Source organism: Lepidochelys kempii, chromosome 2 (assembly GCF_965140285.1).
Source record: "Lepidochelys kempii isolate rLepKem1 chromosome 2, rLepKem1.hap1, whole genome shotgun sequence".
In the NCBI taxonomy this organism is placed as follows: domain Eukaryota; kingdom Metazoa; phylum Chordata; order Testudines; family Cheloniidae; genus Lepidochelys; species Lepidochelys kempii.
In genome coordinates this window covers 198,469,553-198,485,799 of record NC_136381.1, presented here as the reverse complement: position 1 = coordinate 198,485,799, position 16,247 = coordinate 198,469,553, and the positions used below count along the sequence as shown (strand labels likewise).

At 45.0% G+C, this 16,247-nt stretch overlaps 1 protein-coding gene across 8 annotated transcripts in view; it reads right to left on the bottom strand.

Annotated features, from left to right (window-relative positions):
- NEK10 (NIMA related kinase 10) overlaps positions 1 to 16,247 on the bottom strand; it is a 173,651-nt gene that overhangs the window by 30,512 nt on the left and 126,892 nt on the right. For 6 of the 8 annotated variants that reach the window (XM_073333426.2, XM_073333429.2, XM_078851753.1 and 3 more), the window contains one exon: positions 5,790 to 5,838. The exons of the other annotated variants lie outside the window; for them this stretch is intronic. In XM_073333426.2, coding sequence (XP_073189527.2) covers positions 5,790 to 5,838 — 49 coding nt within the window. The remainder of the gene's footprint in view (positions 1 to 5,789; positions 5,839 to 16,247) is intronic. 8 annotated transcript variants of the gene reach the window in all.

The following is a 16,247-nucleotide window of genomic DNA, read 5'->3' as shown; positions in this document are numbered from 1 at the left end:
TGGACCCTCCCACACATCTCCACCGGATCTGTGAGGGGGGCGCCGTCTTCTGCTAGAAGGCAGGTGACGTGTTTCTTGGCCCCCCTCATTTTCTCCAGGGCGTAGAAGAAACGGGAACCGCGATCCATCTCCCGAAGGAGGCGGATGCGGGATTGAACAAAGGCACCTCGGGCCCGATGGTCCTCGAGAGTCCGGAGCTCCTCCCGCTTCTCCCAGCATGCTCCGCAGAGGAACGGGTCCTCGGGGCTGGCGGCCAGATGCCTCTCCATCTCTAAGACCTCCCTTTCCAACTGTTCTATCGCCGCATTTCTCCGTCGGCTGGTGCCCCAGGTGTGGTCACGGCAGAAGAGCTTGGCGCGCACCTTCCCTAGATCCCACCATCGCCGCACCGAGGGAAAGGCATGCCGCTGCTCTCGCCAGGCCAGCCAAAACTCCCGGAAGGACGTCACGAAGCCCTCATCCTCCAACAGGCTGTTGTTAAAGTGCCAATTGGTCGGTCCCGGCCTCTCTGCACGGAGGGAGGCTGTTATGGTGGCTAGATGATGGTCAGAGAATGGGGCCGGCCGAATGTTGGAGGAGTGGGCCTGTGAAAGATGGGAACAGGATAAATAAATATGGTCCAACCGAGAGTGGTGTGACCGATGGGCCTCCACCCGGACAAAAGTGAACGTAGAAGTGTCATCTGGGTGGTGGTTATGCCAGACGTCTACTAGGGAGTGATGTTCGACTATTTCTCGGAGAATGTTCGCAGCGGCCGGGCTCAGCTCGGCCCCTGAGCGGTCCTGTTCCTCGAGAGTGGTGTTAAATTCCCCTCCCAGGACTAAGCACTCGTGAGAATCTAGGGTGCCGAGGAAGTCGGACACCCGCTGATAGAATTGCAGCCGCTTCGGGCTTGTTGTCAGGGCATAGATGTTAACGAGGTTGACCACGAGCCCCTCCATATGGACTCGGAGATGCAGCAGGTGGCCCAGCATGGCCTAAGTGACCCCTAGCACCTCGGGCCGTAGGTTGGGGAAGAACAGGGTCGCCACTCCAGCTTGTCGAATCGTGAAGTGGCTGAAGTAGACCCCATCCCCCCACTCCAGCCGCCAGGTGTCCTCGGCGGTCGGATCCGTATGGGTCTCCTGCAGGAAAACCACAGAGTACCCCCCTTCCCGAAGGTAAGAGAGCACCTGGGACCTGCGGAGAGCCATCCTACAGCCCCTGGTGTTCAAAGTTGCAATAATGAGGGGCATCATGCAGAGGGCTGGGGGGGTGGGGGTTCCTTGTTGGCGGGGGTGTTCACAGCCCCCGGCGGGTCATGCAACAATCCGTGACCCATCCCGTAAGTGAGTAAATCGTCACGGAAGCTGCGGGCCCGCCCGTAGGCCGCGGCACCGTGCCTTCCTTTCCCTTTACCCTCCTTTATAAGGGCCCTTGTGGGCTGGAGGATGTGATCAAAGTCCCCCCATAGCTGGAGAGCTAGCTGTGCCCTGTTGCGGGAGCCACCGATGTCTTCTAAAAACTGTCGCAATGCTTTTCGCAGCTCATCGGGGGGGGTTGCGATTTCCGGGTTATTCCCTGGTGGGGCTCCTGGTGCAGCCTCATGGTGAGGCAGGCAGGCAGGGTGCAGACTACTGACGGGGCATCTGACAGGCTAGAGTTATTAGGTCCATCTCAAGCCTTGGGGTAGAAGAGGATGGCGGAGGGAAAATTGCAGCTCCTAATGGGTCACAGCAGGAAAATGCGAAGACTGCTCCTTGGGGGGGATCTGCAAAAAATGGGAAAGAATAACCCCAGGGGCGGCAATAGCATTGCAGGAGGAGGTGGATTGGGCAGGGACAGGGATGGGGGTGGGGGCGGGGGCAGAGGCGAGGCTCTGGGCTTCGGGAGGCAAGCAGCTGAGAGGTGGTGCCTTCTGAACAGATTCGAGGGTTAAGGGGGTGCTCCCACTGATGCTAGGCGCAGGCTCTGTGGTGGATTTGGCAGCCATGGCTTCAGGTGGTGGACCACCTTCTGCAGGGTGCTCGCCCGGGAAGGCGGTTGGGGGAGGGAGCATGGGGAAAGGGGGACTGGGGTAAGGCTGCCCAGATCGAGGCCAGCCGGCAGTAGGTCATTCTCTCCCTGGGTGACCGGGGTCAAACTTAGGGTCTTGATCTCCTCATACATGGAGGAAAGGTCGTCTTCTGCCACCCCGGGGGACTCCACTCTGGCGCCCGCTACGACGGTCACTTCGGGGTTCGCGGGGGGTTCGGATGATATTCGGGCAGAAGGGGCTTCCTCAGGGGTCTCGGAGGGGAGGGTCTCCCATGAAGGGGAGATTCTACCTTCCAGTGCTATTTTGTCTTCCCCTCCTGACACCGGCGGATGGATCTCTCTCGTGGGCATAGCGGAAAGCTCAGTGTCAGTGCCTCCCTTCCTGGTCTTCCGGGGGGCCTCCGCATCGGATGGGTGCAGCGGAACTCGAGCCTTCCGCTTGCCTCACTTCCCCTGGACTAGGGTCCAGCCCTCCATAGCATCGTCTGGGGGCTGGTTAGCAGGGGTCGTGTCGGGGGGCAGAGGCGATGGTTCAGAGGCTCGGTGGGGTAACGGTGAGACAACATGGGGGGGCGGTTCTCCTTGGGGCGGGCCCTCTCCTATGCCCAGTAATATCTTTGCTGCACCCTCCTCCATAGGCTCTGCTGGATTGTTAACAGCAAGGGCGGGGCTCCCTCGCTCGTCTGGGCGTTGTAGGGGAGGTGTCTCTTGGGCCCGGGCAGGAGCAGCGGTGGATTGAGCAGGAGGAGAGGTGGTTTCAGGTGCTGGGCAGCCAGGGGCGCCGGCAATGACGGAGCCGATGTCCTGCCGGGTCTTGGGGGTCTTGGATGCCCCTCCCCGCCGGGCCAGGGGCAGTCTCTTCGGACATGCCCCGCTGATCGGCAGAGGTAGCACCGGGCCTCTCCTGTGGAATAGTAGACCTGATAGCAGGCTCCCTGGTAGGGGACTAGGAAGGACGCCTCGAGCGCCTCTTCGTCACATGCCGGCGGCAGCGGTAGAAGCTGCACTTGCCGGCGAAATGAAAGGATGTGATGGAGGGTGGGGTCCTTGCAGCCCAACGGGAGAGGGCTGATGACAGAAACGGGTTTCCCCAGGGTGGAGAGAGCGGGTAACAGGGTGGCATTGGGTAGAAAAGGAGGGACAGAGGTCACAACTAGGCAGACGCCCAGGTCTTCTAGCGGCTCCAGGGGGACAAACACCCCCCCCCCACCGCCAGGCCCTTCTCCACCGCCTCCTGGGCGGCAGCCTCTGATGCTAAGAAAAAGACGACCTTCCCGTACATTTTGGAGGCCACCACAATAGCCGTGGGTCCTACCACTCTCGCCAACGCCTGCACGTATGTCTCCACGTGGGGCGAGGCGGGCACCAGGAGGCAACGGACGCCGTGCTTCCTGGTCATGGTGGGAAAGGGGCCCCGGCCGCTATTGATGGTAGCGGAGGCGGTGGGTGGGTGAGAGGACGAGGCGGCAGGCGGGGGGGGGGGCTGCCACCGCCTGGGCATACGCCCTGGGGGCCGGGGGAGGGATGCTCGCAGAGCTGGTGGAGGGAACAGCGGGGAGGGACGCCATGGTCGATGACGAGGCCACAGCGGTGGGGGCAGCCTCTGCCATGGAGGGCTTGATGGTTGTGGCTGGGCCCTTCCCCTTCTTCGCACCCTGGCCTTTCCGGCTAAATGGGGGGGCTTTCCTAGAATCTGGGGGGGCGGTGGGCATAGCAGCGGTAATAGTCGCCCCAGTGCCTCTGGCTGCTGATGCCCCAGCAGGGACGGTGGCAAGTGTTTTGGCAGCAGTGGTGGGGAGGGGGGCTTGGGGGTTGGGCAGGGGGGTAGGTGGGGGAGGGGCAACTGAGGTTGTTAGAGGGGCCTCACCCCTCTCATTCCCCGCCATCGTGAGCAGGGAGAGACGGGGAGACACCAGAAGGAGGGGGGGAAGCAGATTAATCACTTTTCCCTGTTGGGCTGCAGGCGGGGGGCGGGCAAATGGGTCGGACTGGACAGGGGAAAGGAAACAGGAGTTGGGGTCAGGTAGTAGGGGCAAACTGTGGGGTGGGCAGTCCGGGGGTGGGGGAGGGAACACGGACCCACGCGCGTTTATCCAAAGAGTCTCGTTTGGTCGGCTCTTGTGTCTGGTCCAGATGATGGAATTCAAAGCAAGCAGTTGAGGCTAGAGACAGATGGCAGGTTGCCAGCAGGGACGGACGGCGGGGGGCCGTGACGGTTGTAATAGTGTTGGGGGGGCACCGATGGATTGGGGGGCAGCTTCGTGCAACACCCCCTGTGCCCCTACAAACGCAGTTAAGACACAGTCAAACTCCCCCCACACGAGAGTACAGTTCAAAAGTTACTCAGTCTTACGGCCCCCTCCACGATGATTTGTAGCTTCCCCAGGCGATGTCTCTGTCAGCTCTCTTCTCTCCCGGTCTTGGGGGGTGTCACCCCCACCCCCACTCCCCAAAAAGAGAAAGCATGAGACCCACCATAGTAGTGCCGGCAATTTGCCACACAATGTTAAAAGAAACAACATATTGCACCTGCCTCTGTAAGGTGCATGCACCACTGTGCAGAGCTTTTCTCTGATCTGGTCCAAAACAAAAAAAGACCCACAAAACCACAAACAGAGGTTGACTTGCTTCAGCAGGGTGAAAAAACAACAATCCTTAATTTACAAAGTTTCTGGCAAGTAGTAGACAGGACTGACAACCAAAATCATGAGTCAGGTTCCAAAATAATCATGAGACTGGTTTAAAAAGCATGAGTGTTTTTATACAATAATACATTTAAGGTTCTATTTATTTGCCTTCAACATACAGCAAAGGATCCAGATCTTCAGTGTATAAAACCTTCCCTAATCCACTAAACTATCGAAACCTTTTTCCTCAGTATAGGTCAACACACTTTATAAAGGCGGGTAAGTATTATTAGCCCCACTTTACCCATGGTGACTATAAGGAACAGAAAATTTGCATTGATGGCTTTCTTCTCTAGTGGATAAAAGGTATTAGCTGATCTGAATCTACTCCAGGTTCTAACAAAGACTTCGTATGTGATCTTGAGCAAATTGCATAACCTCAGTTATTCCATTGTAAAAGGGTGGTAACAATGTTGGCCTAAGAGTGGTGTGATGCCTCACTAAAAAGGACTGTGAAGGTCTATGTACTATTAAGGTCGGTTAACAAAGATGGGGGAATAGTATTCAAGACCTCTTGGTACCCCTCCTGGTGCTCATTCCTCCCTAGACCAAGAAGGCATTTATATGTTGACAGCAACCGGAGAATCTATTTAACCAGATCATGGATTTCCCAAAACATTTATCTAATTTTGTAAAGAAGCACTAGCTAGTTTAGAGTAGTTCAAAGGACAAGACATTTGTGTGCACAGCTAAATACATACATGCATATTTTTCCCACCAAAAATATGCTTTGTTCAAAATATTTTGCAGAAATAAAAAAATGTATTTTTCTACCAGCTCTAGTTAGCACTGACATAAAGGTGTCCAGTCATAAAACTGCACTTGTTTAACTAAATCAATTTAATGTCATACCTTTCGTTAAACTGGTGCAACTTCTGTGCATAGACAATCCATAACAGTATGTTGACAGAGTTTTTACCTCAAGTTAATTGATCCTCAATTAGCTTGAGGTAATTAAAACATTTGCAGACACTCCACAAACGTTTCATCCAGGACAACTAGGAAAAATTATTTGTGGAATATCCACACTGGAATTCAAAATAAGGATCACCAAATCTGATTTTTGAAACCTAAAATTGTACATACCTTGTCTGAGGTTGTCTTTCAGAAGCACTGAAACTTCGTTTAATTATACCTGAAACAAATGCACAACGGCTATATTCTCTGTAGTGAAAGAATCTTATAGAAATATAGTCAATTTCCCAGCAGGTATATTGTGCCAAAATCTTAAACCCCACCATCCCTTAAGAACTAAATCTAAACTTCAAAATTGCAAGCATTGTACAAAGAGTCAGTGATCTTGAATAACACATTTAAGTGCTGAGTCCCCTTGTGATGCACCAAGGATCTGCCTGCATCATAACCAAGATCTTACTACCACAAAGATTGATGTATATGTTGGATCACTCACTTGCTTAAAACTAAGCATGTATGAAAGGCTTTGCAAGACTGGGGCCTTAATGTATCTTTTTCCCTGCAGAAAGAGTACTATTTTTCAGAGATAAAATTTTGAGTTTTCATGGCACAATATAAAATATCATAAACATATATTTAATGCTCTATATAATTCTAGAAATGTCTTAGTACACAACAGCAGAAAATAAATACAAAACTTAAAAATTGCCACTAATTTTTAGCTTTTTACTTTGGGCCAAATTCTCTCACTCTTGTGTATGTGAATAGTACCTTACTTCTCAAATAGTCCCACTGATTTAAAGACATAGCAGCTAAGCTGCAATGAAGTTAACTGACTTGCTCACAATTATGCAGTGAATCAGTAGGAGAGCTAGAACAGAACCCAGTGGATCTGTTCTCTAACCACTGGACCGAGCAGTCTCCTAATCAACGCTAGGACATTCATTCACATAGTTCCCCAATGCATTGGGGGGGGATCCTTCATAATCTTTACTATTTATTCACTTATAAGCCATGACAGAAAAGATTTCTGTACAACTGTTCTATTGATGATAACTTACCGACTGCTCCGCAAACCATTTTAATTCTAATTGTGTTTAGACCACTGCCTCTTGCCCCCATTTTGTGTGGGAAGGCAGAATGTGTCTGTACATTCAGAACAAAGAAATATTTCATCCTATCAAAGGTCATCTTAATAGCAGAAACTAAGCAGGTCTTCACCATTTTTCCTTTGCATATTCATAGTATATTCTACCCTTGTCTGTGGTACCTCTCTTTCCACTATTGGTAGTAACAATGAAAGTATTATCGTAGCCTGGGAACAGCAGTGTTTAATTACTCAGAATTGGACAACACTGTACTAAAACTTATTGTGCCAGATCTGACACTAGTTTTCCCACCATTGCCAGTGCTGGTGGAGCTGCATCAGTATGAGAGCAAAAATCTGAGATTTCAGAAAAGGCCCATCCTTCAAATCTGAATAAATTTCCAAGTGACTTGAATCCTTTTCTATGAGGCTCAAGCACATGTCAAGACGTGAGGCCTTGTCTACACTGCCACTTTACAGCGCTGAAACTTTCTCACTCAGGGGTGTGGAAAAAAACCCAGCCCTCTGAGCGATGCAAGCTTCAGCACTGAAGTGCAGGGTAGACAGTGCACCAGCACTGGTAGCTACTCCCCTCGTGAGGGTGGGTTTTTTTACAGTGCTGGGAGAGCTCTCTCCCGGCGCTGGTGCTGCAACTACACAGCCACGTTCCTGCACTGCCGCAGCAGTGCTTTAATGTTACTCGTGAAGACATACCCTCAAAATGTGCTACATTATAGTCTCTACAGTTTTCTTCCCTTTTCAAGATTCCCTGGCAATAATGAAAAGATCGTGAAGGAGATTGTCATCTATCATGTGGAGCTCAGTTTAAGATAAATTATAAAAGAAACCATTCATCTTTTATTTAGGTCAGAGCTGACGATAAAAAAGTCATACCTCTCTCTTGTTTTCCCTGTTACTGTTGTACAGCAAAACAGGTACACCTACTGCATGGCACTTGGCTCAAAGAATAGGTAAACGATGCAACTACAAATGGGCTAGATTCTCTTTGATGAGTCAAGAAATAAAATATAGAATATTTTGGCTGCAAATGGATTTAATAGTGAGATTTAAGACAGAGAAGAGAGTTTCCACAGAACAAATCAACATCCCCTGGGCCCTGATTTTGATTTAGGCCTTTGGGCACTACTGACGTACAAATAACATCAACAGGAGAGCCATGAAACTCAGTATCACGTGATGTTTACAGGACATTTTGACGATCATTATATCATGGCTCCTGATTAGGGAGTTTAGAGTGCTCACTGTCTCAAACACATCCTTGTGAAATGTAAAAATTTTGAGTGGGGCTCTTTGGAGTTGCAAATGGCTCCCTTTTTGTTTATGGAAGCAAATACAATAATATCAATCCAAGGGTGGTAGTGTAGTTTTAATTGACACTGGGATCACATAGCTTGGATAAGGATTTTGGATAATAGCTTCAAGACATGGTTGTAACAGAGTATAATGGGTTTGAGGAATATAGAAGAACAAATAAGCTCCTAGAGCAGTATCAGACACCATTTGGCTAGAGACCTCGTTTTGAACACAGAGCTGCTTGATGGAGTTCTGAAAGAGCAGTGTTAACTCAGAGGAGCCAGCTGCCCCTTCTCAAGAACGTACATACTTCTAAATTATACTATATATACAGACTCCTATCCCTGTGTCAAATACATTGTCTCCCAAACAGGAAATAGCTTCCTTCCATAGTCAAACCAGAAGCTGACTCATCATATTTGACCTGCCAATCTTGTGACTTATGAATATACTGTTGCATGATATTTCACACCAAAGAGCCTGTCTCTATACACTCATAAGTACCTAGCATACATGTAATAGAGACAGTTCCTGAATCACATACCAAGATTGGGGAAATACTTTTTAGTACCAAAGAAACAGAAGTAGTGATGCAGATCACTAAACAATAGCTATTATCCAGTGGCCCTGTTGTGGTTAACAATAATAATTTGAATTAGAGTACCACATAAAGTCCTCAGCCGAGACTGGGGTCCCTTTGTGATAGACACTGTATAAACGCACAGTAAGTGTTTATACAGTGATTAGCACAAGGAGGCACCTCACATTTAGGCACAACAATAATACAAATAAATAAATACTACTAATAATAATACTAGCAGTAACAGATTGTAAGCTCTCCAGAGGAGGAACTGTCTCAAACAGACAAGCCAGACAAAGGATGAGAGAGGAAACAGAAGCACAGACAGGTGAAGGACTTGCCCAAGGTTACACAGCAGGAATGGAACTCAGATTCCCTGATAAGGCCATACTTTCTCTTTCCCATAGAAGTCTCCTTGGATTTTGTAGCCCCTAGGGCAAGCTTGGCTTTATTATATTTACTGCCTTGCCTTCATTATACTCAGCAGTAATGCAAGGAATCTACAGGCCTGTATCCTATAACACATTGGCTTCAGCAGTTAGCATAAGCCTTGAGGCCTATGAACTTTGACACAGATAAATGACCTAATGGTCACCCCTAAGTTTTGCGGAACAGAGTGTGAGGGGGAATTTTGCCCATAATGACTTCAGCCAATACCAGCTTTTGGATAGAATGCCTGCAAATGTCTGAACACAGGACATGGCAACAAGTTGAAGTACTTGAAAATAAGTTGAGATCATTAATAAACTAATCTATAGGAGAATGACCCCTAACATTAGTAGCATGAGGAAATACAAATAAGGAAGAGGGCAGAACCCCCTACTGAATATGCATTAGACATAGTGGTATCCGTGTAACATTTTATAAAAGCTGTATCCCAGCTGGGGGGGGGGGTGGGAGAGGGAGGGAGGGAGAGATGTAGCCCTTGGGAGGTGCCAGAATGATTGCAACTGGTAATGATAAGGAAGATAATGGCTAACAATTTAAGTTCATCTGCAAGTGATGGTGAGAGCATATGAATGTTCAGATGTACATTTATTATCTCTGTCCACCTTATTGGTTAGAGTGTTTGTGACTGTGCTAAATGTATTAATAAATTTATTGTAAATACAGAAGAGTTCCTATAGTGTGAGCGTTGCAACTGTGCACATCGGAGTGTGCACAACTATACTGTAATTTTAGTAATACTGGGCCTGATCTTGGGTCAAGAATCTGTCAACCCTCAAAGTGATAACTGGGAATTCTTAAGTAATCAAAATAATTTATACATAATCTGTAGATCAGGCTACAGTTTGAATGGGGACAATGGTGTTGTGTGGGGAAAATATGGTTTAGTCCAAATGGCTTGTAAATTGAGGGCACGTCTCCACAGGGACGCTCGGAGAAGTTAAGGAGAATCAACTAAAAGTGAAAAGTCAATGGGCACAAATTAAAGTGTGTTAACCCCACCTCCACCCGTGTTGAAGCTCTTAATCAGAAGTAAAGTGGTCTTACTTGTTTGCTATATATTAATCCTCCTTGGAGGAGGATTAAGGCACAGGTAACTAAGGCTACTTTACTCCTGAAACAGAACATCCACCTGGGTGGGAGGTAATGTGCTTTAATTTATGCACGTTGACTTCTGACCTTTAGTTAATTTGTCTTAACTTCCCTAGTGTCCCCAGGTAGACAAGCCATGAGTGTTGAGACACATTTCTTAGGGCCTGTCCACATTTGAAATACTACAGCAGCACAGCTGCAGCTGCTGTAACACTTCAGTGTAGACTCTACCTATACCGATGGAAGGGGTTATCTTGTCGGTGTAGGTAATCCACTTTCCCAAGAGGCAGTAGAGCTAGAGTAATGGAAGAATTTTTCCATCAACCTAGCACTGTCTACACCAGGGGTTAGGTCAGTATAGCTACATCTTTTACGGGTATGGATTTGTCTACAGTGTAGACCAGCCGTTAGTTTATGGTAGTCTGAAGGCAAAATAAATAAATATCATCCAGAGACTAGATTCGCAGAAGAATGTAGGTACCTAACTACCACTTTACATGCCTAAACCCCAGAATCAGGCTCCACTGGGTTTCACAGAAGTCTAGTAAGTGTGCCCCTGAACCTGCTAGTGCCTAAACTAGTTTGGCATCTAAATTTTTGCAGTAAATGTTCCATAGGCACCTATGTTTCTGCTTCTGGGTATCTGCTGCTGCCCCAACCAAGGGGTCCAGAGCCTAAGTCCCAGAGTGATTCATGAACCATGGAAAATAAGAGTTGCTCTGCCAAACTTGCCTGCAGGATCCAATCTGAAAAGCCTACTCAGAGTTCACCTACTGGATTGGGCCCCTATAAATGAGCTTGCACAAAATGGTTGGAGCTGGGAAGAGGACTCCCTCATAACTTTTAGGGGAAGTGTCTAGGCCAGATCCTTTGATCTTTACCAGTCCCTCTACTATGAAAATTTCTATTAATTCTGTGAGGTCTTTTAAGAAAATCAGTGGGGCACCAGGAAAGTTACTATGATTGCCATCTTTAATTGGAGACTTAATTCAAAGGAATATTTAAGGATTTAGTTTCAGGACTCACATGAACATCGGTAAAAATCATATAAATAAATTCTAGTGCACAGTTTTTAAAATTTTCCCCTTGCAGTAGTCTGACCATCTTCTTGCCTCTGCTTACAACATGTAATATTAAGTGAAGATATTGTGACAAGGAGAGAAGGCTATAAAAAATAGGGAGAGAGAATGTTTTGCTTTGCTTTGCTTTTCTGTCTGGTAGTGTCTTTAAAAAAATGCCTCCTAAAACTAACTGGACTGAAAGGAAAATTAAATCAGCGCTCATATAAGAATCATTGGTGTGCCTGAGGGAGGGGAAAACAATAATAGTATTTGTTTTTTTTAAATGCTTTTTCTAACATCTTCTCAGTAGCAAGGTCAAATTAACCAAATTATATATAATAGTTTTTATAAGCTTTTTAAAAGTTATTTTAGTTGATCCTGGGCAGTAGCTGCAATTTCAGCAACTACATCCTGCATAGGCATTGACTCCATGGGTGCTGAATGTGCCCACTACCAGCCTCTGGCAAACGGAGGCTAGGGATACCATCCCTGTCCTTTGTGGTTAATAGCCATTGATGGACCTATCCTCCATGAATTTATCTAGTTCTTTTTTAACCCTGCTATAGTCTTGGCCTATACTGAATCAACTGCACACATATTGTACTATAAAAGTGTTTCTTGTAAGGTATCATACGTAAACTGGTGACATGCTGGTCAGGAACACCATGATGTGTGTATGGACTGTGTATAAAGTTATGTATATGTGCCAGATATATATTCTTAAAATGTGTTTTGGAGGCAGTGCATAAATCAAGCCTGACACAGATAATGGAATATGGATTGACCATGAAAGAATATTAACATATAAGGTAAACAATCAAGCTACAAGTGATGGAGGAAACAGTGTACTAAGCACACTGGAGGACAGAGTCTGTACCCTGGGGAATCTACCTGGCTCTCAAGGCATAGACAATGGATTTGGGGAAATATAAGGAGAGTAAAAAGGCATTCTAGTTGTTCATCACTTTGGTAACAAAAAGGACAACACCCTCTGATTCTCTGAACATTGGATCCTCCTACCAGGAAGGGATGGGGATGCTGTAAACGAGAAAGCCATTTAAGAAGACACAATTTGCTAGAATTACGTTTTAGGCCTATAAAGCATGTTATTTTATTTGCTTGTAACCATTTTCTGTTTCTGTTCTCTTTGCTTAGTATCACATTAATCTCTGTTCTTTATTAATAATCTTAAGACAATTAAATGGATTCGTTCCTATATGAACTGTGACCAAAAGACACAATATCCCCACTGCAATAGACACACAGGGAAGATCATAAATAATTAACTACGCTCTTGTCTAACCTACAAAATATCTTTCAAGGAAACTATTTTTTTAAAATGATTTTAACAACAATTTCATATAGCACTATTTTGTCTGCAACAGAAAAGCTTCAAAACAGATTCCAATGAGAAACTGCTGATCTTGAATTAATATGCAGACTAGATACCATTAACTTGGGCTTGAATAGAGACTGGGAGTGGCTGGGTCAGAACACATATTGAATCTCTTTCCCCATGTTAAGTATCCTCATAGCGTTCCAGCTGCTGGGGTTACTTTCATCCAATTATCCCCTCCGCTATATCTCGACTGAGTTAATTGGCACCCTCAATCAATTGAGGGTGGAGATTTGTGTGACAGGGTACGAAGTCAACTCCTGACTCAGTACACCCAGTAAGATCAGATACAAGTCATTGTCAAGAAGCATGAACAATTGCGACAGCATATGAGGTTTTTTGCATAGGGCAAACTTGAAGCTGTTAAGGGAATCGGTCTTGTGAAGTTAAAAATGACTGCACTACAAGCTCCGTCCCCTTCTTCTTCTAACTGTTAAATACAGTTCTACCTTTACCGATTTTTTTTTAAAAAGGGCAGAAAGTATATAATTAAACATATCACAGCATCTCCTGGCCCATAATCGGGCCAAATACTTCTGTATTATACCTTATCCTGCACACCAGTTTCTGTCCCATAGAACATTTTGGCACGGAATGAATGCCTTTTTGCAAAAGATCAGGAAGTTTCAAATAGGGAGGAGAGGGGGAATCCTACAGAGAAAGAGAGTGAGTGATGTCTAGAATTCCTGGGTGCTGTTATTCACTTGTAAAGCAGGGGTGCATGCTGAAAAAACATATTCATAGGAATGATACACCATATCACAATCATTAGAGCTGGATGGGAAAGAGTTTTACCTGTTGTGTGAAAAATTCCCCTTCCCAAATCAGGCAAAAAGTCAAAATCTCAAAAATGTTCACAAAAACAAAATTCTGGGAGAAAATAACTGGCTTGGATCAATTTAAATATTTTGTTTCAATTTTGACCATGTCCTATTTTTTAAAATAAATATATACAGAGAGAGAGAGAGAGAGAGAGAGAGAGAGAGAGAAACAAAAAGTCATTTTGATCCAGAAAAAACAAAAACCAGAGTTTTTCATTTAGAAAATGTCAAAGCAAAATGTTTCAACAATTTCAAAACTGTTTTGAAAACTTTTTTTCAAGTTGAAAAATTCATCAAAACCAACCCTTTTCCAAGAAAAGTTTCAGTTTAGATGTTGCATTTTCTGCTGAAAAATATGTTGTCAAAAATCCCTTACAGCTCTAATAAAGATGCTACAAATATCAGGGAACTTTAAAAATTTTAAAAAACGAATATTTTTCATAAAGTTGTCTTTTATTTTTCCTAGAAGAAAATAACTTTTGACAACTTTTTATACCCAACACTGAAAATATTCAGCATTAAGTAGAAACCACAGCCTGGTGATCTAAAATCTGTGATTTATGTAATTATTTTTCTTAAATGTAACCCAGCAGTGGTTTTGTACCAGTTACAAACTTTCTGGGTGGGGAGATGTGACAAATTCTGGAATTTCTGACTAAAATTAATGGGTGTAAGAGGAACTGATGGATTCTTTCCCCTTTAGGCACTTCAGTGGATGAGCTGAAACTTGGCAAAGAGCTATTTAGCCATTAGTAAATGAAGATGCTTTGTTGGTGTGCAAATCACAGCCCAAGAAAAATGAATGACAAGCAATTTAGATTCACTGATTCATAGATATTTAGGTCAGAAGGGACCATTATGATCATCTAGTCTGATGATCCTGCACAATGCAGGCCACAGAATTTCACCCATCACTCCCGCAAAAAACCTCACACCTATATCTGTGTTATTGAAGTCCTCAAATCGTAGTTTAAAGACTTCAAGGAGCAGAGAATCCTCCAGCAAGTGACCCATGCCCCATGCTACAGAGGAAGGCGAAAAACCTCCAGGGCCTCTTCCAATCTGCCCTGCAGGAAAATTCCTTCCCGACCCCAAATATGGCGATCAGCTAAACCCTGAGCATATGGGCAAGATTCATCAGCCAGATACTACAGAAAATTCTTTCCTGGGTAACTTGGATCCCACCCCATCTAATATCCCATCACAGGCCATTGGGCCTATTTACCATGAATATTTAATTACCAAAACCATGTTATCCCATCATACCATCTCCTCCACAAACTTATCGAGTTTAATCTTAAAGTCAGATAGGTCTTTTGCCCCCACTGCTTCCCTTGGAAGGCAATTCCAAAACTTCACTCCTCTGATGGTTAGAAATTTATTTATTATACAACTAATGACATTTTTGGGATGGGATGCCACTTATAGGCCAGAACTGATAATAAATGATGAGTCATTTGAAAGAGCTGTACAAATAACAACTTCAAATATAGGCTGCTACCTTCTCCAAAAATTATTAAGGGACTTTAAAGAGCATTATCCAGTTATTCTGTGTTTTCCCCCTCTACTGGCTAGACACTTAAATCAACAAGAAGACATATCAGTCAGTACGTGTGACGGAAGAAGGAAAACCATCTAGTAATTAGCACTGCATTGTAACAACCTTACCAAAACAGCAACATTCTGAATGGTTCTTGAAGTTTGGAATAAAACCCCACAAAAAATCTTCAGTCAACTGCATTTCTTCCACCTTTCGAACTTCTTAAACAGGTGGTCAGGAATTTTCTATCTGAATGATATTTTGATGGTACATGCAGTTTCCACAAAATTAAAATATTCTGCAGGAAACTTGAGATTTTACCCAAATAATTTGATTTTCTGTTCGGAAAACCAAAACAAAATGTCATTTTTGGAAGGTTTAACCAAAACTGAAATATTTTGGTTTGCTGAACAAACCTGAAATGTTTAATTTTGAGTCAGTTTAACACAAAACTGCATTTCCCTATGGTGGGAAATTGTCTCATGGGAATGGTAGTTTGGATGACTCATGGCCTCATTCTCTCCTATGGACTGAATTGCCTGGCCAGACTGCATCTCCCAATGTAACACAGTCTCCCCTCTGACTGAGCAGAATGGTATATGGGAATCATTTGTTTGCAGGTGCATCATGGAAGATGTAGTCCAGCAAGTTGGCCCAGCCCATAGGAGAGAAAAGGGTTATCAGCTGTAACTCCTATGAGACAATGCGCTGCCATAGGGAAACACAGTTTAATGTTGAATTGAACTGAAACGAAATAATTAGAGTCAGTTCAACAAACCAAAATGAAAAAAAATGGTAAATATTGAAATATTTTGTTTAGATCAGAAATGACAAAACCAAATAGTTTGACATTTCTGAAGCAAAACTTTTTGGAACTTTTCACTCCATGAAAAAAAAAATTGTTTCAGTTTTTCATCCTGATTCAGGACAAAAACAAATGCTGAAATATTCAAATTCCCTGTGAGATGGAATTTCTGATTTTGGCTCAGTAGAGTTATTCAGCTTTTCAATACCATGATCCCCTTTTCCACACCAAGATGCCTGTAGGATCTCTTCCCATTTAACCAGGGCAAGGGGGTGGCAACCTTCTGACACCTGCTTCTGACCCACAGATTAAGAGCCCATTTAGTAATAAAATTGCTAAAAATCCAGGAAATCCCCAGTAAGCCAGCATTTACATGCACACCAAACTAAACTCCACCTGTCTTTCAACCATAATAACCAAGCATGGGCACACAGATGACTACACTGTATAGTAAACTCCCTTTTAATTCCAACATCTAACCACACT